The following is a 25749-nucleotide window of genomic DNA, read 5'->3' as shown; positions in this document are numbered from 1 at the left end:
TGATAGAGCAATACGCGCCAAGACATGCGTTTCAGCCACGGGGATTTGAGAATTACATGTACGTGTATGTATATAATATAAGTTACCCTCATAGTGTTGGCACCTTGTAGAGTTGTGTAGGATGATTTTGAAAGGAAAATATCGCTCTTTCTAACGGTAGTAACCGTTTTTGTGAAGACGTACTAGAATGTGATTTTAGTCGCTAAATCTAGGTGGGTTACAAGTTTTGTGTCAGTGAGCTGTCCACCCTTTACGTGTATAGTACAATGTAGAGGACAATTTTTGCCGATTTTTTTATCTAGACTTCTAAAACGTCTGAAAATGGTCTATGGGCATTCTGGTGGGTCCATAATTGTATTAACTGTAACTAATTCTCAGATCCCTGTTATTTTAGCGATAATCGTAGAACTCTAGATCTGCTCTTTACATATTACACTGTGCATGTTGCGATACGGGTAAAGAATTTATTCTTATGTAGAAATTTTTACTAATTAATCAATAACCAGATGGAATCCCAACGATATGGCAGGCTAAACAACCGCTTATGACTAATACCATTCCAGGATGGTAGCAATAAGTGTACATGTACATGGATTGTATATAGATCTATATGCTTAAGGCAAAAATCAATTAATCAATAACCATTTTATAACGATTTTGTTTGTTTATTTGATTGATTAAAGGGACAATTCGATCTAAGAGTACATAAATACTTGCACATATTTCGGAAACAAACCAGTTCTAATGGTAATTAGATTAGTTGGTTTAACTGTGATGTGTCAGAAAAGCCCACAGTAGTCAAATGTATGTGAAATGTTCAATCGCCATTACACTTAGCCTTGTATGCCGAACCCTGACCCTTGCCTGTGCAGTAAAGAATTTTTTGTCTAGAACTACTCAAAACGCTCTTACAGTTGTGTTAACATTATTAGATGCACGTTCCTGTTAATAAATAATTTTATCAACTCCTCAGTGGTTATGTATTGCATTTGTTTAACGTGGGTGACTTTGACTCGGGTAAGGGTACAGCGTACATGTTGTACCTGCTTACATTATGTAATCGTATTGATCAACGATTTGGAATTTCAATGGTATTAATCAAAATACTTAACAATGTTGTGGAATTTGTCACTGTTTCTTTTCATATGTTTCATAAGGAATGTAGAACAATACATTTATGTCATATTTTGCTTCATGGTTATGTAAAGAATTAGCATCATTGAATTGTCCCTTTAATTGAATTAACGTCCTATGAACAGCCTGGGTCATTTAAGGACGGCTCCCATGTATGCGGTGTGTAGTATGTACATGTATCTAGTGCACAGTGCGTGTTTTGGGAGACGGCGGTATAGTCTTCTAGTACATGTAAATGTACATGTATACTCATGGATCTGAGAATCACCAGAGTGCCCATTTTTTGACGTTTTATGGATCTAGATAAAAAATCGGTAAAAAATACTATTCTACATTGTATACTTTATATGTATATACGTTTTATAGTACAATGTAGTAGTTTGATCGAGTAGACCCCCAAAACACCTAAAAATGGTCTATGGGCACTAAGGATTTTAAATCCTTGGTCGACACTCTAGTGGGTCCATAATTAAATTGTGTATATAAACTGTAGCTAATTCTCGTCCCTGTGCTTGTTTAGTGGAACATTACTGTTGCCGATTTTAACACCTGACTCGCGATCGGTCACAGTTTACTGATCATGACATACATGTAGCATGGGAGTATACATGTATATGAGAGTCTATGGTAGTTACGCGCTATTTATTATACTTTTTCCTTAAATAAAATAAAATTGATAATAAAATATACATGTTTTGACGGACTAGCTACGCGCTTGCTAGTTGCCACAACTAGCTGGAACCAGCTAACTACGGTGTCTAAGAAGAAGAAGAGATACTATGTAGTACTGTTGGTCGTTTCGTTTCGTTAGGGCTAAAAAAAATTGGTGTCACAAAAATTTCGCAATATTTAGAACCTGTGATTTGTTTACGACAACACAGTCATGATCACGGAGACGCTAAACAGAGCAACAAGGAAGCTTTGAGACGCGATAGGCGTAAAAAGGGTCATTTTGTATATATCTAATTTACACTTGTTTTGGAGAGTGTCAACAGCCGTGGGCAACTCGTACTGTAATACAAATCGATAATTGGGAAGAAGTTATAATACAGACACCATGTAGGAAGTCGACACACGGACCTGCACTCGGTCCAACCCGCAAAGCGAAAGTTGAACATGTGCTCGTTCGTATGGCGTTGACATCTTCTCTCTGGGTTTGCACTTTAACACGTGCGATGACAACATGTTTGATCTTAGTTGTTCTGGTTCGGTAGATATATGAAGACAAGACAATGGATACGATGGCATCGGTGTTATATTCGTGCTTTGTATTTCTGAGCCTAGTAAGTGGGAAAGTGTTGGAACATCCACGATGTATAAAAACGCCGGTGGAAATGGATAATACATGTGAGGTGTGTGTCAGGCCTCAACAAAATGGTGAATGTTATTATGGATATAAGTGCTCGTCAGATGTAAGTATACTAAAACTAGGAATACTATTACATGTATATATATACATATGCTAAATCACTATATAACTTTTAATTTACCATATATAATTATATTTAAGCCAAATATGGCTTTCCAATGATGTTGGATTGATGAGATACTGATGAGATACTGTATTCAGTATCAGGGGTTTTGCCAGCTGTTTTGGGAAAAAGGCCCCCCGAGCAAAAATTGGGAAAATTTCTTCTATGTTTTCTAAAATTGGGAAAATAGATTATTCTATAATCAACAGATCAATACGATTTTGTTAAAATTTTCATCAAAATTTTGTTGAAATAATATCAAAATGGGGAAATTAAATAACAAAGGAAGTTTGGCTTCTGCATTTATTTTTACCGTCATAGGTATAAGACATCATATTTGGGGTTTTAATTCAATTTTATTGCATTTGGGAAAATACGGACCGAATTTGAGAAAATAAAGTGCTATTTTTCAATTGAGAATGGGTCCTTTTACCTGACCCTATAAAGGCCTGGCGAAAACCCTGAGAATATACCTCATTCGCCATAATTAACTCACAGGGCGCTTAAAAATGTATCAAAAGGGACGTTAATTAGGGATCCAAATAAAATATTATAAGTTGTGGAAGAAAAAACTCTAAAAAAGTTAGCCTTAATCATACAGGTTGGGGAAACTCCCGTATATGCGAGAGAGTCCTACATTTGAGTAACAGTCCTGTTATTTTAAGCTGTCAATCAGTATACATGCTTTTTTCCTTTGAGGCGCATTATTTATTTATGAGTGATTGTATGACGTGATTTAAATCTGAAAGTGTTTTAACTCACAAGGTATATCCTTTATTTTTAAAAATAAAATTGGCAAAATGTTGAAATAGTAAATTCAGCTTTTAATTTGAAAGCAAGACACTTTGTGGCTGGGATAAAAGTAAAAAAGAGTAAATATATGATGTTGAAAAATATTATTTTGAGCTATTTTAATAAAATTAACAAATGACAAAAATAATTCCATTAATAATAAGAAACATAGTACTTTGTAGTGTCCATGAAAAGTGTTATAATCAATAAAATCGTCCATTTAACAGTAAAGTGACACAAAGCGTCCCTTGCGATGATATTTCCGCAGTTATAAAGTTGCCAGCAACATTTTGTAAATATTTTAGGCCTGAAAACTACTCCACTAACATAGCATTACCAAATTGATCTCCAAATATAAACACTGTATTTGCGGGTTAAAATACTGACTATAGTAGATCGCTTTTCTTCATCATTTTGCAATGAGAAGGAATAAGCAACAACCACACTATCCAAAAATGGCCGGGTACGTGACGTCATCGCTTTCTGTGCAATTGACGTCACTCGGAAATCAAAGTGCGCGATTATTGATCTGCGTGAAAATAGAGCCCCAGACGATATATGCTATAACATGAATATGGGATACAATTACGATAAGCATCATACTTTGTATAATCTCATTAATCCATTGGATGGGGGCATTTATATAACTTCAACTTCCTCTTCAGAAGAAGCGATCGACGGGGTCAGTTGTTCCGTATTCATGTTATAGAGTTGCATGTACATGTAGGTATTGATTTTGATCAGATGTCATATGTTTCAGAGGGTAATGCCATACTTTTCAGAGAAAACGATACGTGAGTCGCTCACACAAAATAATGACGTCACAATGGATACCTACCCGAAAGGGAGGTAATTCTGTTATATTCAAATGGTAAAAGATCCCAAAACGATGTGGGTGAAGTAAAATTTAACATCCATTAGTCTCACCATCTGGTGATTATGTCGTCATCATTTGACGTGATTTTTGTGACGTCATAATCACGAGAAGCTAATCGATGGTAAATTGTACTTAAGCCCCATTTTCTGCTACATATCCATATATTTGCCCCTGAAAACAAACAACCCACAATTTCGAGCTCCCTTCTATAAGCATATTCTCTGATCTCAATGCTTGAAACAGCTGTTACATAATTGGCAATTATAATAGCTCGTGAATTATGGAACAGGAGAGGAGAAAATGTAGCAACCAATTTTTATTTGTCTTTCAGTGCAATATTTAGGGTTCCAGTGATGTTGTTATGGTTCCGATACAATATCTGGTGTTCTAGTATAATATTTGATGTTCCAATAAATTTTTTGATTTCATGCAGTGCTATTTTTGTCATTCCGGTGAAATTTTTGGGTTTCCATTAAAATTAAAAAGTAGTTGTTTTCAATGCTTTTAAAGGGACAAATCAGTCTAAGAGTACACAGTCACTGTAGTGAACTGTAATGTGAAATCTTCAAACTCGCTTACTTTCTGCCATTACACATAGTGGTCGGATGTCTTTTATGCTGAACCCTAGCCTGGCCATTGCCAGTGTAGTAAAGAAATTTTTGTCTAGAACTACTCAAATCGCTGTTTACCTAATTAGATGGGGCCGCGGTGGCCGAGTGGTTAAGATGTTCCCGACATATTACCACAAGCCCTCCACCTCTGGGATGCTGGTTCGAAGTCCCATGTGGGGCAGTTGCCAGGTACTGACCGCTGGTCGGTGGTTTTTCTCCGGGTACTGCCCGGCTTTTCCTCCACCAACAAACCTGCACGTCCTTACATGACCCTGGCTGTTAATAGGACGTAAAAATAAATAAACCTAATTAGATGCATGTTCTTGTCTAAAAATAATTTCATCAACTCCTCGGTTGCTATGTAATGCATTGTTTAACAATGTGTGACTTTGGCTTGGGTATATGGGTACAGCGTACATGTTGTCCTGCATGCTTAATCGTATTGATCAACGATTTGGAATTTCAAGGGTATCAATCAAAATATTGCACAAAGTCGTGAAATATGTCAATATTTCTTGTTATATGTTTCATAAGGAATGTAGAACACTACATTTATGTCATATTTTACTTCGTGGTTATGTAACAGAATTAGCCTCACTGAATTGTCCCTTTAATGCAGTTAGACCATGCATTCCATTTGTGTGTCCGTATCAGCTGTACCACTTCAAAGCTACAAGATATTTATCATCAAAATTTTGTTGAAAACTATAGACCAAATAGGTTTAATGTTTATTTAAATTTGATTTATTATATATTTCAATGCGTTTTAAAACTTTTTAGGTATCGCTTTTCTGTAATATATTTTTCAGATGTGAACTGTTTTAGAATTCAAGTGCAACTTCCGCCATATTAGAAAAATCTAAACATATGTTCAATTACTGTTTAGACGCTGCTGTATCAATACAGTACAACTGCGCACAAATCTAAACAAGGAAGGCACGGAACATGCATTATCAACATATCGTATTCTATCCAATAAGCTTCCCTATCCCTATAAGCGTCTCTCCTCTTTTTTGAGGCCTATGAATATCACTTACCGATACCTCAAATTAAATGCAACAGTGAAAATATAAAAATTGTATAGGTTTCTTTATTATCCCCTCTTTCCATTCCCCTCTTCTCGCGAAACGGGGGATATTAATTTGGGTTTTTGTCCACCTGTCTGTCTGTCCGTCTGTCTGTAACACTTGATCGTAGTTCATCCGTGCAAACGAAACAAATGTAAAACCAATTTTTCCTTCAAACGTGGTAACAAGGTTAAATGCCTTAAGGACTTGCCTAAGTTTGATGGCGACTTTCAAAGGACCTTATTTAGAGGAGTTATATGGCCCTTTGCTTAAATAAAAATAAGTCAGTTGACTGCCACTTCCATACAATAAGTCAATAACTGTAATAAATATTAACCCGATTTTCTTCAAACTTGGTAACAAGGGTTGAATTCCTTAAGTGCCTGGCCAGGTTTGATCAACTCTTTCAGCAGATGTTATTTTTATATCAGAGTTTGATGGCCCATTAATATACTAACTCAATGTTAATAACTAACAAATGTTAAATATAATATTGTTAAAACTTGGTAACAAAGTTTAAATGCCTTTATTGCTTAGCCAAGTTAGATCGCCACTTTTGGCAGAACTTAATCAGCAGAGTTATGGCCCTTTGATTATAATAAAAAAAAAGGGTCATTTTCTGCCACTTCCATCTGTCTGTAATAATTATTAGACTGATTTACTTCAAACTTGGTAAAACAAAGTTAAATGTGTTAAGGCCGGATTGTTGCGGCCAAGAACCAATCGTGCACTTTTGACAGACCTTATTTTAGCAGAGTTATGGCCCTTTGATTTAATAAAAAAAAAAGTCATTTACTCTTTTTCCTGCCCTGTCATTTTTCTGCCATTTCCCTGCAATAACTTCTAATAAATATTAACCCCGATTTTTCATTCAAAAACTTGGATAACCAATCACAACGTTCAAAAAAATTCCTATAATGAGCTTTGTGTGGGCCAAGTTTTTAGGATTGACCACTTTGCGACCTGACTATAAGTTTTGGAGTTTATGTCCCTATTGAATTTTACAAAAAAAAAAAAACATCATTATTCCTTCCCCTTTTTTTTTTTGTTCTGTTCCTTCTTGCCTTCCCTGTGCCATTAATTGGTAACAACCGGATTTTCGGTAAAAGATAGATAAACAAAGTTAAATTCGGCCTTAAGATTAATGAGTCCCCAACATTTCCAGCGTATCAAAATTTGTTCTAACAAAACATCACTTAACTTTCGAATAATACTAGTAATTTTATTATTCTCAATGTTTCATCAAAACCAAAGGTTAAAGCTAACCACAATAAAGTTTTACATACAAAATGTCCTGAAATTACAAGGTGAATGAAAAATTCCAAAAACACGAATTTGCTTTTTTGAGTTCTTCAATCCCCCCCCAACTGTTAGTTGTTATGTCTTACATTTTGTTCACTTAATTTATGAAAAGCTAGGTCCCAAGATTTTGGTTCAACGATTTTATTTACATCACTGCCCATGCGGGACACTTATTGGTAATTGAATACAGAAATATACCCACATGGAATGGAAATATAATGATTGATCTTTAGCTGTAGCAAAACTGTTAATTTGTATTTTGCAAATCAGTGCAAATTAATATTTATGGAAACAGAGCATTGTGGTTTTTGACATATGTACAATATTATTGTATCTTCAGGTCCTTTTGGACTTCAGAACTTTATTCACTTTCGATCATTTGTTTGGTATATCATGATTATCCACCTCTGAAAAAAAGATTTCCATTAAAATTAAAAAGTAGTTGTTTCAATGCTTTTAAAGGGACAAATCAGTCTAAGAGTACACAGTCACTGTAGTGAACTGTATGTGAAATCTTCAAACATCGCTTACTTTCTGCCATTACACATAGTGGTCGGATGTCTTTTATGCTGAACCCTGGCCATTGCCAGTGTAGTAAAGAAATTTTTGTCTAGAACTACTCAAATTGCTGTTAATAGGACGTAAAAATAAATAAACCTAATTAGATGCATGTTCTTGTCTAAAAATAATTTCATCAACTCCTCGGTTGCTATGTAATGCATTGTTTAACAATGTGTGACTTTGGCTTGGGTATATGGGTACAGCGTACATGTTGTCCTGCATGCTTAATCGTATTGATCAACAATTTGGAATTTCAAGGGTATCAATCAAAATATTGCACAAAGTCGTGAAATATGTCAATATTTCTTGTTATATGTTTCATAAGGAATGTAGAACACTACATTTATGTCATATTTTACTTCGTGGTTATGTAACAGAATTAGCCTCACTGAATTGTCCCTTTAATGCAGTTAGACCATGCATTCCATTTGTGTGTCCGTATCAGCTGTACCACTTCAAAGCTACAAGATATTTATCATCAAAATTTTGTTGAAAACTATAGACCAAATAGGTTAATGTTTATTTAAATTTGATTTATTATATATTTCAATGCGTTTTAAAACTTTTTAGGTATCGCTTTTCTGTAATATATTTTTCAGATGTGAACTGTTTTAGAATTCAAGTGCAACTTCCGCCATATTAGAAAAATCTAAACATATGTTCAATTACTGTTTAGACGGTGCTGTATCAATACAGTACAACGCGCACGAATCTAAACAAGGAAGGCACGGAACATGCATTATCAACATATCGTATTCTATCCAATAAGCTTCCCTATCCCTATAAGCGTCTCTCCTCTTTTTTGAGGCCTATGAATATCACTTACCGATACCTCAAATTAAATGCAACAGTGAAAATATAAAAATTGTATAGGTTTCTTTATTATCCCCTGCTTTCTCCGAAACGGGGGATATTAATTTGGGTTTGTCCACCTGTCTGTCTGTCCGTCTGTCTGTAACACTTCGTATCCGTGCAAACGTAACAAATGTAAACCAATTTTCTTCAAACGTGGTAACAAGGTTAAATGCCTTAAGGACTTGGCCAAGTTTGATGGCGACTTTCAAAGGACCTTATTTAGAGGAGTTATGGCCCTTTGCTTAAATAAAAAAAGTCAGTTTCTGCCACTTCCGTACAATAAGTCAATAACTAATAAATATTAACCGATTTCTTCAAACTTGGTAACAAGGTTGAATTCCTTAAGGGCCTGGCCAGGTTTGATCAACTCTTTCAGCAGATGTTATTTATCTGAGTTATGGCCCTTTAATTTACTAACAAATGTTAAATATAATATTGTTAAAACTAACAAATGTTAAATATAATATTGTTAAAACTTGGTAACAAAGTTTAAATGCCTTTATTGCTTAGCCAAGTTAGATCGCCACTTTTGGCAGAACTTAATCAGCAGAGTTATGGCCCTTTGATTTAATAAAAAGAAAGGTCATTTTCTGCCACTTCCATCTGTCTGTAATAATTATTAAGTGATTTACTTCAAACTTGGTAACAAAGTTAAATGTGTTAAGGCCTCGGCCAAGACCAATCGGCACTTTTGACAGACCTTATTTAGCAGAGTTATGGCCCTTTGATTTAATAAAAAAAAAAGTCATTTTCTGCCATTTCCCTGCAATAACTCTAATAAATATTAACCGATTTTCTTCAAACTTGGTAACACGGTCAAATGCCTTAAGAGCTTGGCCAAGTTTGAGTTGCCACTTTTGACTGACTTTATGTTTTGGAGTTATGGCCCTTTGATGTACTAAAAACATCATTTTCTGCCTTTCCCTGTGCCATAATTGTAACAACCGATTTTCGTAAAAGTTAGTATCAAAGTTAAATGCCTTAAGATTAATAGTCACTTTCAGCGGACATAATTTTACACATCTTACTTTCGAATAAGACTTAAGTTTATTTTTTCATGTTTCAACCAAGGTTAAAGCTAACCTCAATAATGTTTACTTACAATATGTCCTGAAAGCAGGGAATGAAAATTCCACGAATTTGCTTTTTTGATTTCTTTCCCCAAGTTGTTTTATGGCTTACTTTGTGCACTTATTTTATGAAAAGCTAGTCCAAATTTGTTCAAATTTTTATTTAATTGCCCTGGACACTTATTGGATTGAATAAAGTATGTATACCAAATGGAATATTGATTGCTTCTGTAGAATGTTAATTTGTATTTGAAATCAGTGCAATTAATATTTATGGAACGGAGCAGTGTGTTTTTGAATTATGTACAATAGTATTGTTTCAGCCTTTGACTTCAGATTTTATCACTTTATCAGGTTGGTAAATCATGTTATCCACCTGAAAACAGATCAATAATTGTACAATATTTATAATATACATATATACAGTTTACATGACAAGACTCATTAACTTGTCACAAGTTTGTATAAAAATCAATACATACATCCCAGAAATAGAACATTCGTAACTACTATTTTTTTCATGCTAAAATAGTAAAATTATGATGGTTTTACATCTGTGATGGCTGGTCTGGTATTGATTTTATACAAATATGTGTTAAGTTATCAATATGTTACCATATGTTTTAAAGTCTGTCATTTTTTTTCACAAATCTTCATAAACTTGTATGGAAATTGGTTTTTAATGTCTCTTTCAAAATAACATTAAAAGACACACCCTATAAAACCCTACAGCTTATTTTCATCATGAATAAATACAATGTCACTTGGCAATCAAGACATCTTTAGTTATACTATTCCTGTATTTGAAACATTTTAGCGACAATTTATTTTCCCGATAATTATTCTTATCTTCTGCAAAAATTAATTGTATGCAAAAATTAGTCGGGATACAGTATTCTCGAGGTAGTGTTTGATTCACATTTGAAACTGTTATCTGTAATTTCTGTTGAAGTACTTTTTAAAATTGTTTAAAACTGTTTTATTTTGTAATTTCACAGGTGGTAGAAAGTCGCACCATGAGATCATGCAGTTATACCAGACTAAAAGGTAAGAAGGGAAGAAGTTTCTTTAATGCCGTATAGCTTTTTATGTGGCGGGTAATTGCACAGTTTTGCTATTGTCATTACATTAGTTTACATAGTTTTTACATTAATGGTCTTGAAAATTTGGTCTTGAAAATTTGATCTGCGAAATACCCTTACAGCCAAATGATGGAATTTTAAAACATTTAAAATTGAAGTGATAACGGTTTAAGTCAAAATTGGGAAAATTCAGACCATGCAGCTATACCATATGTGCATATTATCATAATTATTCAATTAAGAATCAACTGAAACTTCAACATTGATTCACTTGGCTTCATCTAGCTAGGTCTTTCAGGAATTGAACTTAAGTATTAATTAGTTGCACTTGGCCTCAGAAGGCAACTAATAGAACTAAAATATTCGTTTGAATTGGCTTCAGAGGGTAACTTTATTTAATGGAACTAAAACATTAGTTTCACTTGGCCTCAAAAGAAAACTAGTATGACTGCATGAAAACAGTTTGTAGAACTAAAGCATCATTTTCTCTTGACCTCAAATGATAATTAGTAGAACTAAATCATAAGATTCACTTGGCCTCAGAAAGTAATTAGTAGAACCAAAAGCATTAGTTCCACTTGGCCTCAGACGACAAATGCTAGAACTCATTAAAGCTGGCCTCAGAAAGCAATTAGTAGAACAACTGCATTAATTTTATTTGGACTTTGAATACAACTGATAGAACTAAAGCATTAAATTCACTTGGCCCCAGAAATTCAACTAGTAGAACCAAAAGCATTAGTATCACTTGGTCTTTGAAGACACCTGATAGAACTAAAGAATTAAAGATTCACTTGGCCTCAGACGACAACTAACAGAACTTAATTATTAGTTTTACTTGGCCTCGCTCTGTGATCCTCTAGCTCTGCGGGTATCAGTTTCATCTGGCTTCTTGGATTATCCATTGATTAAACTCGGATCTTGCTAGGACTTCAACAGGAGATATGTTAAATATGGCTTCCTGCTTCTGAAGATGATTTGCTGGAAGGTATAACCTGATACAGCCATGTTCACATAATATCTGAGAAAAAATGACAGCACCTTCTTGTATTAGATCAGTCTATTTTATAAGTTAGGTATAGTCAAAGATATAACTGATATTGACCGTTCAATTCTGTAAACTTGTACATTCACCCTACAACTAAAATGTAAATTGGCTAAAAGATGACAAAACGTTGGTTTACTGAATGTAAATTTAGACAAAAGAATGATTTTTAGAAGTACAATGTCAGACAAAGTCTTAGGTAATTTGAAAGAATTATCATAACAAAAATTTGCATCACATTATTTAAATGTGTCAAATCTGAAAACAGATAGCATATATTGCTTCCTGAGGCCAAGTGGTCAATGTGTCTGGAGTTCAAATCCAACGTGGGGCAGTCAAGTTGTGAGGCATTGACCGTAGGTCTGTGTACTCCGGCTTTCCTCCTCCTTCTAAATCCTAAGTTTAGGTTAATAGGATGCTAATTAAACCTAAGAAACCGAATCAATAAGTGTATTTTGTTTTTGTCTAAATGGACATATTTTATAAAATGAAAGAAAATTTTGCTCGATCCATTTACAATTGTCTGGCAATGATATCTATGTGAATTTATACAGAATAAGTCAACAAAGTGATGACACCAGGATTACACATTTTTACTATTGTTATGCTTATCTCTGTAGTAATTGACTATCTTTGAGCTAACATAGAATATTGTCAATATCCCACAGGGCCCATGAATAATTCATTTTAACAGGGTTGTTTATTAGAAAAGCACTACATGCATGTACACATGTAGATGAAAATCATTTTCCTGGAAGTCAATAACGTCATGTACTTCATTTTGTCGATACGCGATATTGATTTTATAAATAATAAATAAAATCAATATTGACAAAAATGAAAATTATGACTCCTTAGCCTTGTTATGCATTGCATTTTAAGACATTAATGTACAGACATTGTTCCTCCATTATTGTCTATGTGAGAACTTAATGCTGTGTACTAAAATAAGCCATAAATTACCGTAATTTCGTTTTTAACCCAGTGACCTCTTCACAGTCGTCAGAATCTAGCCGTAGATAACTTCAAAACAAAGTTACTTTAACATTCATAAAATTGCAATAAACAAGTTCAATTTGCATTTATTCATTATGGTTAAAAATAATTGTGTGGGTTTCCATTGTAATATATAATATATTGATCAAGTGATTCACTCAGAACGTTAGACAGACAACAAGACAGCTGTATTTTACATTTGTATAAAGCCAGATTTAGATAACTGAATGACAGAAGGTTTCATGTAGTATTTGATAAGAACATTTTGTATACCGTATTTGTCCTGTTAAATTTCTCTCCCTCGATACAGTAGAACACGGTTAAAACAAATCTAGGGACAAATGAGATCATTTCTTTATAAGCATATTTTTTATACACTTTTTACACACTTATTTTTGGAAAATTGATGAGGAATGAAAATAACTACATTATAACCATGAATTCGTTGAAAGCGTGTTTGTTATAAAAACATGTTTTCCTCTGTAACATAATAAATATAGAAGTTTGAATCAGTGGCCTGTGTGTCTATTACAGCTAGGTTGTATCGCTGAAGATTTAGAATTTCCATGCCTGTGTCATAACATAGGGAGCACTATAGTAAGTTAAAGGATACCCCTGGAGTTGAATACCTGGTACCCTTATATAAATTATATAATTTTTTTGATTGTATAGGAAAATGGTAAAAAAGTAACCATTGAGTTTTATTAAATGGTTATAAAAAATTTACATTCTTTAATCATAAGATGTTTGGTGTGAAATATAGCTACATGTACATACCGTTTCGACCCAATAAGCGCCCAGCTAGGGCACTTGAAAAACTTGAAATAAATAAGGGGGCGCTTATTAGAACCAAATTTTCACTATCTTTTCGTAAAATTATCGTACAAAGTAAGCATTTTTTATGAATCATTTTTGCAAAAGAAATCAATAAAGAATTCTGCACTTTTCATATTTTCAGCCTGAATTTCATTCAAAGTAAACGAAAATTGAGGCCTGAAAAAGGGGGTAGGGGGCGCTTCTAGGGATGGAGATCCCAGCCCTGATTGGGTTAAATACGGTATATATGTACTCAAAACAGCACTTAAAGGTTTTTTGCACGGTACTTGAAATGTTGTAGGATTTTATATGTTGTACCCTATCATATAACTACAAGGTATATATATATATACCCAACATGAATTTATGATTAGATAATGCAGGTAAGACTGCAGACTTTACTGCATATATTGAGTGGGTTGATCAATTTATGTTGGGCATTGAAGTAAAACTTTAAGTTTAGGGTGTATGCATGACCCCTGTGGGAGTGATTTGACATTTTATATTATTGGTGAATGACACAGGTGTTTTACAGGAATCTGTTTTGCTTCCTTCTCCATTATGATTAGTTAGTCAGAACTCGATATACATGTACAATGGCCAAACCCAGTTTTGGTCTGAATAGCGCTGTGTATTATTTAATGTTCTTGTGCGACGTATATTTAAATATCAATAGAAGAATATACACCAACATCAATGTTTTAGTAATTATTGGAATAAATATAGTACAGTTACACTAAATTGGAATAAAAGTTGGCATAATAATTTCATTAATTTTAGTGTATTCAATTGGTCATTTCAGTTTTTAATTTACATGAGCTCCAGTATATTTTTTAATCTGTTTTTATTTAATACATTGATCATAAATGATTTATTTTGAACAGTTCCTTTTATGGCTGCCCATGTATTATTCTGAGAACTTATTTAAGTGTATACCAGTTACTAAAATAAATATATAAATGTAGATATTTGTCACCTTATCTTGAAGTCTATATTGTAAACACCAGTTCACATGATTAATGACCTTATTTCCTATGATAAACGCACTTGTTTTATCTAAGTAATTCCATGTGTTCAATGTATCTTGGTTTTGTTAACATCTTGATATAAATAAATTTAACTTTCGGGTTGGAAAGATAAAAAAGGCCATTTAGTGATTTATTAAGACATTATACATGTCAAAAACCTTTACCACATGGACAAAGTTACCCTTACCACATGGACAAAGTCACCCAGAGGTGAAGAGCACTTACAGAAGAAAGTCTGACACCTTAACAACTAAGCCAAAGTAACCCAGTGGTGGAGGGCTTACAGAAGAAAGTCTGACACCTTAACCACTAAGCCAAAGTCACCCAGAGGTGGAGCACTTACAGAAGAAAGTCTGACACCTTAACCACTAAGCCAAAGTAACCCAGAGGTGGAGGGCTTACAGAAGAAAGTCTGACACCTTAACCACTAAGCCAAAGTAACCCAGAGGTGGAGGGCTTACAGAAGAAAGTCTGACACCTTAACCACTAAGCCAAAGTAACCCAGAGGTGGAGGGCTTACAGAAGAAAGTGAGACACCTTAACCACTTAGCCAAAGTAACCCAGAGGTGGAGGGCTAGAAGAAAGAATGTCAGACACCTTAACCACTTAACCAAAGTGTATCCAGAGGTGGAGGGAAAACAGAAGAATGTCAGATACCTTAACCACTAAGCCAAAGTCACCCAGAGGTGGAGAGCTTACAGAAGAATGTCAGACACCTTAACCACTTAGCCAAAGTCACCCAGAGGTGGAGGGCTTACAGAAGAAAGTCAGACACCTTAACCACTAAGCCAAAGTCACCCAGAGGTGGAGGGCTTACAGAAGAAAGTCTGACACCTTAACCACTAAGCCAAAGTAACCCAGAGGTGGAGGGCTTACAGAAGAAAGTCTGACACCTTAACCACTAAGCCAAAGTAACCCAGAGGTGGAGGGCTTACAGAAGAAAGTGAGACACCTTAACCACTTAGCCAAAGTAACCCAGAGGTGGAGGGCTTACAGAAGAAAGTCTGACACCTTAACCACTAAGCCAAAGTAACCCAGAGGTGGAGGGCTTACAGAAGAAAGTCTGACACCTTAACCACTAAGCCAAAGTAACCCAGAGGTGGAGGGCTTACAGAAGAAAGTGAGACACCTTAACCACTTAGCCAAAGTAACCCAGAGGTGGAGGGCTAGAAGAAGAAGTAGACACCTAACACTAACCAAAGTACGAGTGGAGTACAGAGAAAGTGACACCTTAACCACTTAGCCAAAGTAACCCAGAGGTGGAGGGCTTACAGAAGAATGTCAGACACCTTAACCACTTAGCCAAAGTCACCCAGAGGTGGAGGGCTTACAGAAGAAAGTCAGACACCTTAACCACTTAGCCAAAGTCACCCAGAGGTGGAGGGCTTACAGAAGAAAGTCTGACACCTTAACCACTAAGCCAAAGTAACCCAGAGGTGGAGGGCTTACAGAAGAAAGTAAGACACCTTAACCACTAAGCCAAAGTAACCCAGAGGTGGAGGTTTACAGAGGAAGTAAGACACCTTAACCACTAAGCCAAAGTAACCCAGAGGTGGAGGTTTACAGAGGAAGTAAGACACCTTAACCACTCAGCCAAAGTAACCCAGAGGTGGAGGTTTACAGAGGAAGTAAGACACCTTAACCACTTAGCCAAAGTAACCCAGAGGTGGAGGTTTACAGAGGAAGTAAGACACCTTAACAACACTAAGCCAAAGTAACCCAGGGGTGGAGGTTTACAGAGGAAGTAAGACACCTTAACAACTAAGCCAAAGTAACCCAGAGGTGGAGGTTTACAGAGGAAGTAAGACACCTTAACAACTAAGCCAAAGTAACCCAGTGGTGGAGGTTTACAGAGGAAGTAAGACACCTTAACAACTAAGCCAAAGTAACCCAGTGAGGTGGAGGTTTACAGAGGAAGTAAGACACCTTAACAACTAAGCCAAAGTAACCCAGAGGTGGAGGTTTACAGAGGAAGTAAGACACCTTAACAACTAAGCCAAAGTAACCCAGAGGTGGAGGTTTACAGAGGAAGTAAGACACCTTAACCATTCAACCAAAGTAACCCAGAGGTGGAGGTTTACAGAGGAAGTAAGACACCTTAACCATTCAACCAAAGTAACCCAGAGGTGGAGGTTTACAGAGGAAGTAAGACACCTTAACCATTCAACCAAAGTAACCCAGAGGTGGAGGTTTACAGAGGAAGTAAGACACCTTAACCACTTAGCCAAAGTAACCCAGAGGTGGAGGTTTACAGAGGAAGTAAGACACCTTAACCACTTAGCCAAAGTAACCCAGAGGTGGAGGTTTACAGAGGAAGTAAGACACCTTAACCACTTAGCCAAAGTAACCCAGAGGTGGAGGTTTACAGAGGAAGTAAGACACCTTAACCACTTAGCCAAAGTAACCCAGAGGTGGAGGTTTACAGAGGAAGTATTTAGACACCTTACCAACTAAGCCAAAGTAACCCAGTGGTGGAGGTTTACACAGTTTTACATGCTGTCTTGATCATGATGTTAAGATACTATCGTACAGGCCCAAAGATAATTGCCATGAATCAGGAAGTTTTTCTATTGTTTGCTCGGTTCATATATATAATGATATGATTATATACATTATAGAGTGTCCAGTTTTCGAAGTCTGGCTAGAAACCAGAACAGACTGTCATGTGTATTTGTAATGCTAAACAGTATGGTGATTTCAGCTGTACTCAGTAACAGGAGATTTCCCTCGTTATAAAACACATTCATTTAATATGTAAATGTACGATTCTCCTGGAGTATCTTAGCAACCATTAGAGAGACTTAAGAAACGTATGGTATACTTGTATAAAATATCTACTGTAACATATATTGATAGCATTATTTACTTTGATGATTTATGTGACACTATCTTGAAGTTTAGCAGACAGACACACACACATATAAAAAAAACTTAATTAAACTTTCAATTGATTTATCTAGGTTTGATATTATTTATTTCAAAGAAGCGTTTACAATTTATAGTGTAAATGAATTTCAAAATAAATGTTTATCTAAACGTAACAGGAAGCTTACAAATTATCCCTGTCATATATAAAAAGGGTGGATTTGTATGGAACACTACTTATCCTGAATTATTGAATGGATTTGAATGAAATTTGACCTGGGCTGATATTGGAGATACAATGTATAGTATTGCACCTTTATAATAGGAGGAGGGCACAGATCTTCATTCCTGATTTAATTATGATGGTTGTACTATATAACATAGAAAGTGAAGAAAATGTTTGACGTGTAAATTAGCTGCTTCCAAGTATGGAATGTAAATTTTAAAAACCAGACAACCCAAATGCTATAAAGAATTAATTGTTGTATTTCTAAACTGAAAGTACAGTATGTACTGTACGTATATCAATATTTTGTCTAAAATATTCCTTGGAGGGATGTATGCATACCCGTAGTTTTGGCCTGTAGATTGTTACAATATGTCCAATGTGTGTGGTTGGTTATATTAATATTTTGTAATCAATATTTTTGGAATTCCAATCCTTACCATAATTCTGATGTGTCGTATTATTCATGACTAATCAAGCAGCGCTTAAATCTCATTTGGACCCTTAATTAAGTTACGTTCATGGAATTGGAAATTAATTGAGATTTCTCTGAAAGTAAAATTTAAGATAAATGCCATGAATTTAACTCCTACTTACATTAGAGTTTAATATTGCCCTTCCAAAAGATTTCATAACCTCCCTTATCTTTGTCAAGTCGTTAATCACTCTAAGGCCATACAAAAAAATATTTGTGTTTCCGGTAACCCAACCGACCCTATAAAATCAGTGCCTACTCAAAAACTTTTTATCAGTTTTGCCCTCAAGCAAACAAATAACAACCTTAATTTTGTGGTTTTGCACAAAATCAGGAATTTGGTACAAATTCTGTAAATTTAAGATACCAATTATCCCCTGGGAAACAAATCCATGGTTTATATAAGGTTGAATAAAGTCTGTTTCAGTTTTTCACTGTAAGGAACTAGGGTAAGAGAAAAAATATTTCAAAAAAGAAAAAAAAATCCCTACCTATGAACCTTCGTTTTCAAAGGTACTACCAGAAACAAGTATATTTTTTTATTTGGCCTAAAGACTGAATCATAATCTCTGAAGTCATCAATACCTTATAATTATCAGATTCAGATTTTATTTCACTCTCAGACATACAAGTATGTAACAGGAGGTCACTATACATATTATTATACCTCAACGATAAGTCACTGTCGCTGATTGGTCGAGAGACGTCACGTGTGAGGGCGACAAAACATCGTGTATCCCGTTGAACGTCATGTTCAAAAATCATGTTTCCCCCATGCGGAGCCCCTTGTACGTTCAGCAAGAGTTATCGTTCGTGTAACAGAACTCTCCGAGGTATTCCGATAACAAATAAAATGGATGGCAGACGACGCTTTCGTCCAAGGAAATGTATTAATATTCTTATGATAAAGGATACAGATAACACAATTACACTCCATGTAATGTTTATATGATGTAACATGCTAAAGGGAGTTGATTTGGGCTGAAAGATACCGTAGGTCTAACTTCTGATGTAACTATATCTGTAACGTTAGCCCAACACGGCAACAGTGTTTTGGGCAAACAACTTAAAGTCTAGCCATTACGTTAGACTTGTATTTTAGCGCGAGAAAAACTTTATTTGTTCGGTATAATAAACAATTCATTGCCCTGACGGTAGGGAGACATGACGCTTTGTTTACCCAAGGCATGTCATATTTCCCGAGGGCGTACATGACTCTTAGTTTACCCGCGGCAAGTCATATTTCCCTAGGGCTACGCCCTTGGGTATTATGACATGCCTTGGGTAAACAAAGCGTCATGTCTCCCTACCGTCAGGGCAATAAATGTATAATATAAACATGCAATTATATTGGACCCATAGCATGATAGTGCATTGCAATATTATTAGTGATGTACATGTTCAATCAATATAGTTTTTCAAAAACTATATATATTTGTCAGAACAGTTATGTTACATATGTCAGAACAGTTATGTTACATATAGTAACAGGATTTCATTGTGATAAAACTATGGTTTCTATAATAGTAACTTGGTATGCATATAATAGTAACTTGGTATATACATTTCTCGTAAATGTTCACAAGGCTAGCTAATATTGATTTAATACAAGATTGTATGTTGATTGTATGGTGTGAAGATTCTTCTGATCTTCTTTCAAATTAAGAAAAGATCTGAGAGTGAAGGTGTAAAACAAGAAACCTCTGTTACATAATGTAAAATGTTTGAAGTGTTTTGTTTGACCAACAGGTTATTAAATTGTTTGATGAGTTCAGAATACCTGTTTTAACTTATTTATTACAATTGTATTGATTCGTACCGTTCATGAGTCAACAGAATACCGGTGTTACCAAATAAAACTAAACACTTTTTGAAAAAAAATATGATGTTTATTTTTATAAAGGCAGACAACTTTATTGTTTGCGGAGTAGTGTTCAATTAAACTAAACACTTTAAAAAAATAAAAATGGTTTTCAGTGCGCGGTACTCTCGCATTAATGTTGGTTTTTTTTGGGAGACAACTTTATTGTTTGTGGAGTAGTGTAATAATACCTGTTCTAGCTTAGTACAATTGTATTGATTTGTACCGTTCATGAGTCAGCAGAATACCAGTGTTACCAAATTAAACCAATAACATTAAAAAAAAACTTAAGTTGCATTGAATTGCACCATTCATGAGTCACCAAAATATCAGTGTTACCAAATTAAACCAAATGCTGTAAAAGAATTTTACGATATTTATTTCCGTAAAAGCAGACAACTTTAATTTAACTACGTATACTTGCATTGACTTAATAATTTTGACTTTATAGTTGTTGACTGTTTATAATCACAACTCTCTTCAATTATTGTAAAATGTCTCGTTTCTTTTCGTGTGTTTGACAGGATGGGTGACCTTTACCAATGAGAGGGACATTACAGCCTTTAGACGTGCCAAATTCCAATCCAGTCCAATACCGCTTATTTCCTCCATTAGCCTCTACCAGGTAATAAAACAAATCTTTTTAACATTATCCCCCTCCATTAGCCCCTCTCCACCCCTAAGCCTCCCACCCCATCCCACAACAAAATTAAGGGGGAGGTATACTGGATTCAGTGTGTCCGTCCATTACTGTCTGACTGACTACTCCACCAAAACACCTGAAGGAATTTTGACGAAACTCGGTGGCAATAATCCTTATTCAGTGAAGATGAATGTAATTTCATAACCGAGTTATACCCCTCTGTTACAAAACAGCTACTCTTCCTAAACTACTTCAGGGATTTCAACAAAACTTGGTGGTAATACAGTGTAGATGTACCTTATCTATAATGGAACTATAAATACCTTAATTTTTTTAGAGTTATGCTCCATTGTTACAAATAAACAGTTACTCTTCCTAAACTGTTGGAGAAATTTCAATTAAATTTCATGGCAAAATTCTATAGATGTGCATATAATCTATATCTGAACAAGATACATGTTCCTTCTATCTGTCTGTCTGTCTGTCTGTCTGTCTGTCCGTCCGTAACACTTCGTTTCTGTGCAATAACTGAAACAAATGTAAACCTATTTCTTCAAACTTTGTGACAAGGTCAAATGCCTTAAGGGCTCGTCCAAGATCGATCACAACTGTCGATGGACCTTATTTAGCTGAGTTATGGCCCTTTGAATTACTAAAAACATCATTTTCTCCCATTTTCGTGCAATAACTGTTACAAATGCAAACCGATTTTCTTCAAACTTGGTGACAGGGTTAAATGCCTTAAGACCTCGACCTCGATCGTGACTGTCGATGGACCTTAATCAGCGGAATTATGGCCCTTTGAATTACTAAAAAAGTCATTTTCTGCCATTTCCGTAGAATGAGTGTAACAAATGTAAACCGATTTTCTTCAAACTAAGTAACAAGGTTAAATGCATTAAGGACTCTGCCAAGTTAGATCGCGACTGTCGATGGACCTTATTTAGCGGAGTTATGGCCCTTTGCTTAAATAACTGTGATAAATATTAACCGATTTTCTTCAAACTGGGTAACAAAGTTAAATGTCTTACTTCCGAATAAAACTTCAGTTTATTTTTTCATGTTTTGACCAAGGGTTAAACCTAACCTCAATAATGTTTACTTACAATATATCCTGAAAACAGGGTATGGAAATTCCATGAATTTGCTTGGGTTTTTTTTAGAGTTATGCCCCTTTATTACAAAACAGGGGAGTGGGTATAAGCTGGTGTCCTGGACGACTGATCTAGGTTTTTTAGATAATTTGCGAAGCTCAGATTTAAAACTTGGCTATCAAAACCCAGAGTTGATGGGCTAATGGTAGAATGTCAGACAGCTAAACCACTTGGCCCCTGGTGACGTGACGTAAAAATACAACCACCACTTATCAGCCTTCATTAATTTTTACAAGGTAACAATGCAAAACTTTATAATCTGGAGTATATACTTTATTACTCAGAAATAAAAAAATATCATGATATCAATTAATTATATTCACCCCTAAAAATCCATGATGAACTTTTCCATCCTTAGGATTGGAAGAGTCTAAAATAGTGTCTCGAGGGGTGAATGTGTTATAAGGCACTGAATAAAGGCCAAAGAATTCTACCTGTTAGGTTTTGTTGTTACCCTATAAACAAAACAAATCCTTTACTTCTCTCTCAATGTTTGTTTCCTGGATACTATAGATTAAATGATAATCCAAAGTCGCTTAATAAAACATGCGTCCCCCATGCATGGATCTAGTCCTACAGGTATGCCTTAAAATCCACAATAGCTTGCTACTCCATCAGTCTGGTGTTATCTAGGTTGTAGGAATGTTTTCATAGTTAAAAAAGCAGAAGTGAACATATATCACAATTTAACAAATATTAACAATAAATAACATTTAAAACCATCAGCATTTAAATTTGTTAAAACTTTTGGTGCAAGTGTTAAAATACTGTACAGTAATATATAATACTGATATTGATTTCTACATTTGTGTTGTGATGGGTAATGAACATTCACTTTAAGCAAGAAAATACAGTATTTTTAGAACTTCAACAGGCCCAATGGACTGAAATTATCAGGATAAGATTTTGGTACAAGTGTCTAAATACTGTTATCCTTAACTATACTGACATAAATTTCTGCATTAATTAAGCAGTGATATAAACATATATATTTAAATATTTTAAATTAGGCCCAATGGACTGAAATTATCAGGATAAGATTTTGGTACAAGTGTCTAAATACTGTTATCCTTAACTATACTGACATAAATTTCTGCATTAATTAAGCAGTGATATATGGCAAACATATACAATATTTTAAATTTGATTGGTTTATGGAGTATGGCTTGATGTGGGTTGTTGGGTCATCGTCCATGAGGTTCACGTAGTTATTGTGTTGATGTAGAGTTGAATGATGAAGAACTCCAATGTAGTGTCGACGTTTTATTTCATTCTGTGATGCATATTTACATTCTAACTTACAATATACATGTACGTGTAAGCATGCATGGTTACAGAGTAATGCTGTGGTTGGCCCCAAAATGGGACCAGACACAGGATGTGTCCGCTATCCGTCCCTCTACTCTGTATATGTATATATATCACTCCCAGCCCCTTTTATAATGCTTAGATATATTTCATACATATATAAATGACAGGTAGCTCATGTCAGTACAACATAAAATTATATAACAACAAGGAACCTAGTATTTTAGTAACACAGTATTTTGAAGATTTTAAAATGCCTAGTGCAATGTGCTGAAATTCCAGATTAAGGTTTTGGTGCTTTTAGTATTGAAAAACTGTTATCTAAGACAAATTCATTATAACTGCCATGGATTTCAGCATATATATTTTATTTATTTATTTATTTATTTTTGGTGTGTACAAATAACTAAAGGATGAAAAATCAAAAATTTTGAAAATTTCAAAGGGGCAACTTTTTTATTTTACTTTTCCTCTACAACTGACATTAATCTTTTTTGCTTTCATATAGGGCTTAGGATTACATACCAGAACATATTGTTTATGGATATGGGGAATGATAGGATAAAACACCAGATTAAAAAAAAATTCTTTATGCCCAATGGGTAAAAAGTAACCTTTTTTCCAGAAGTTGTGACTTTTTCCCCTGAAAATCAGGAATGCCACCTATACACCTGTGCGACTTATATGTGGTACTTGTATGATTATAAAAGCTGTAAGGTCTTTAAAGACTGTCGGAGGTGATCAAGGTTTGCTGTTCTCAAACATTCATTTATTTAAGGTTTGCTGTTCTCAAACATTCATTTATTTAATTCTTATTTGATCTTTCAGAGAAATCAAACTCAACCCAACATTGGCTATCCGGCCCTGAATGTGATAGTGAATGTTCCATATTTGCTTTATGGAGAGGGAATACAAAATGGTAGGTTTTGTTTGTAGATGGTTTTATGTTCAGGTGTCTCATTTAAGTTAAGCTGCTACCAATAACATTGATTTTGAAGTCTCAGATATCTTTTTGGTTTTATATAATATTTCTCAGACAAACTTGGTTTTAAAGGTTTAAAAACAAAAACATTTCCTTTTACTACTTTTGCACTCTATAATAATATTTTAAGCCATGCATTTTTAACAAAACAGTAAAATGAAAAGTTCAGAAAGTTTAAAAATGATTTTTTATCATATTTTTAAGCATTAATGGAATTTAAATAAAATTTTTTTTTTGAAAATTTAGAAATGAAAAGGAAAAAAACTAAAAAGGAAAATGTTCAATGATTTTTAGGAAAGAAGAAAAAAAAACCAACGAACTAAACATAAAATCTAATATGAAATACATATAATTGTTTCTATTTAGAAGCCCCTGAATACTTGCGGATGGTGTTCTCCAGTGTTGAAGAAGTTGAACATCGAGATCAGTATTATTATGATAACAAAATCACAAGGTTTTACAGATTCGAGAAGTATGCTCCAACATCCAACGACAAACAAAATCCGGTAATTATATATATATATTCTACGGTAAAACCTACCAAAGACCACTTTCTCAAAATCCAAATATTCGTACATTTCGATACTTTTTAACCTTATTCCCTGCGACATGTTGATTATTATAGAAACAAGTCCAATTCAAGTGTCTGACTGGCCTTGATATTTGTGATGAAGTACGTGTCTATAACATCAGACTGACGACTTACTCTAGAATGCTTTACATCGAACAGAATTTCACCGCGACAGCTCATATGAGTAAGTACATTATTATGTTTATAATACAAATACTGTGTCTGTGATGAGTTGAGAATTTCCATCAAGGAAAATAAAACATCATATTTCGGTTTTGGTGCATGCCTCCTTAATCAGTAACCGCCCAACTTTCACAGGGAGTTATCTCCCCTTCTGATTGTACAACAATGAGGGTCAAAGAGTAAAATGGCAATTTGATTCATTACAAAAATACAAAAAATACTGAATTACCCATTATTTTCAATGTAATAAACAATTTATGTCTCCGGTGGCAGTGTGTTATGAAGGTTTATTTGCTTGCCCCAGAAGTATAATTAACATTTTCCACTGGCAAGCCCTGGGAAATATTACATATTTGGGTAAATAAACCTTCCAAGAGAAAGAAGGATTTTCTGGTTATAATCAGAGAAAAGACAAATGCAATAGTGATTTTTTTATTCAGTTTATTTGTTACAATATTGATCAAAGGAAATGAAATAAAATTTTCATATTCTTTTCATTTTAGATGAAATTGGATTTTACCCGATTATTGCGACAGCTCTTCTTCCAAACAATAGTGTGTATGTTGTCTTTAATCCCAAAAATCATTCCGGAGTTTTACACGAAATTTACCTAGAGGACAGTAATGGAAATAGGAAAACTGAGGTGAAGAACTTTCCAAAGTCTGTACAGGTAAGTTAATTGTCTCCCCTGGTCGAACTCTTTGTTGCCAGATCTGTTGCTCAAAGGTGTATATGCAACTTGTTAGACTAGCAAACATGGAATTATCATAACT

At 34.6% G+C, this 25749-nt stretch overlaps 1 protein-coding gene across 1 annotated transcript in view; it reads left to right on the top strand.

The window, feature by feature from the left end:
- Positions 1–1997: 1997 nt before the first annotated feature.
- The window catches only part of LOC138336987 (uncharacterized), a 32782-nt gene continuing 9030 nt past the window's right edge, over positions 1998–25749 (top strand). The window contains exons 1-7 of the mRNA XM_069286642.1: positions 1998–2546; positions 10740–10788; positions 20660–20760; positions 24069–24159; positions 24589–24728; positions 24848–24977; positions 25480–25646. Coding sequence (XP_069142743.1) covers positions 2367–2546; positions 10740–10788; positions 20660–20760; positions 24069–24159; positions 24589–24728; positions 24848–24977; positions 25480–25646 — 858 coding nt within the window. The 5' untranslated portion in view covers positions 1998–2366. The remainder of the gene's footprint in view (positions 2547–10739; positions 10789–20659; positions 20761–24068; positions 24160–24588; positions 24729–24847; positions 24978–25479; positions 25647–25749) is intronic.

This window comes from Argopecten irradians, chromosome 12 (genome assembly GCF_041381155.1).
Source record: "Argopecten irradians isolate NY chromosome 12, Ai_NY, whole genome shotgun sequence".
NCBI classification, from domain to species: domain Eukaryota; kingdom Metazoa; phylum Mollusca; class Bivalvia; order Pectinida; family Pectinidae; genus Argopecten; species Argopecten irradians.
Note: the sequence above shows the minus strand (reverse complement) of the source record. Positions and strands in the feature narration are given on the sequence as shown.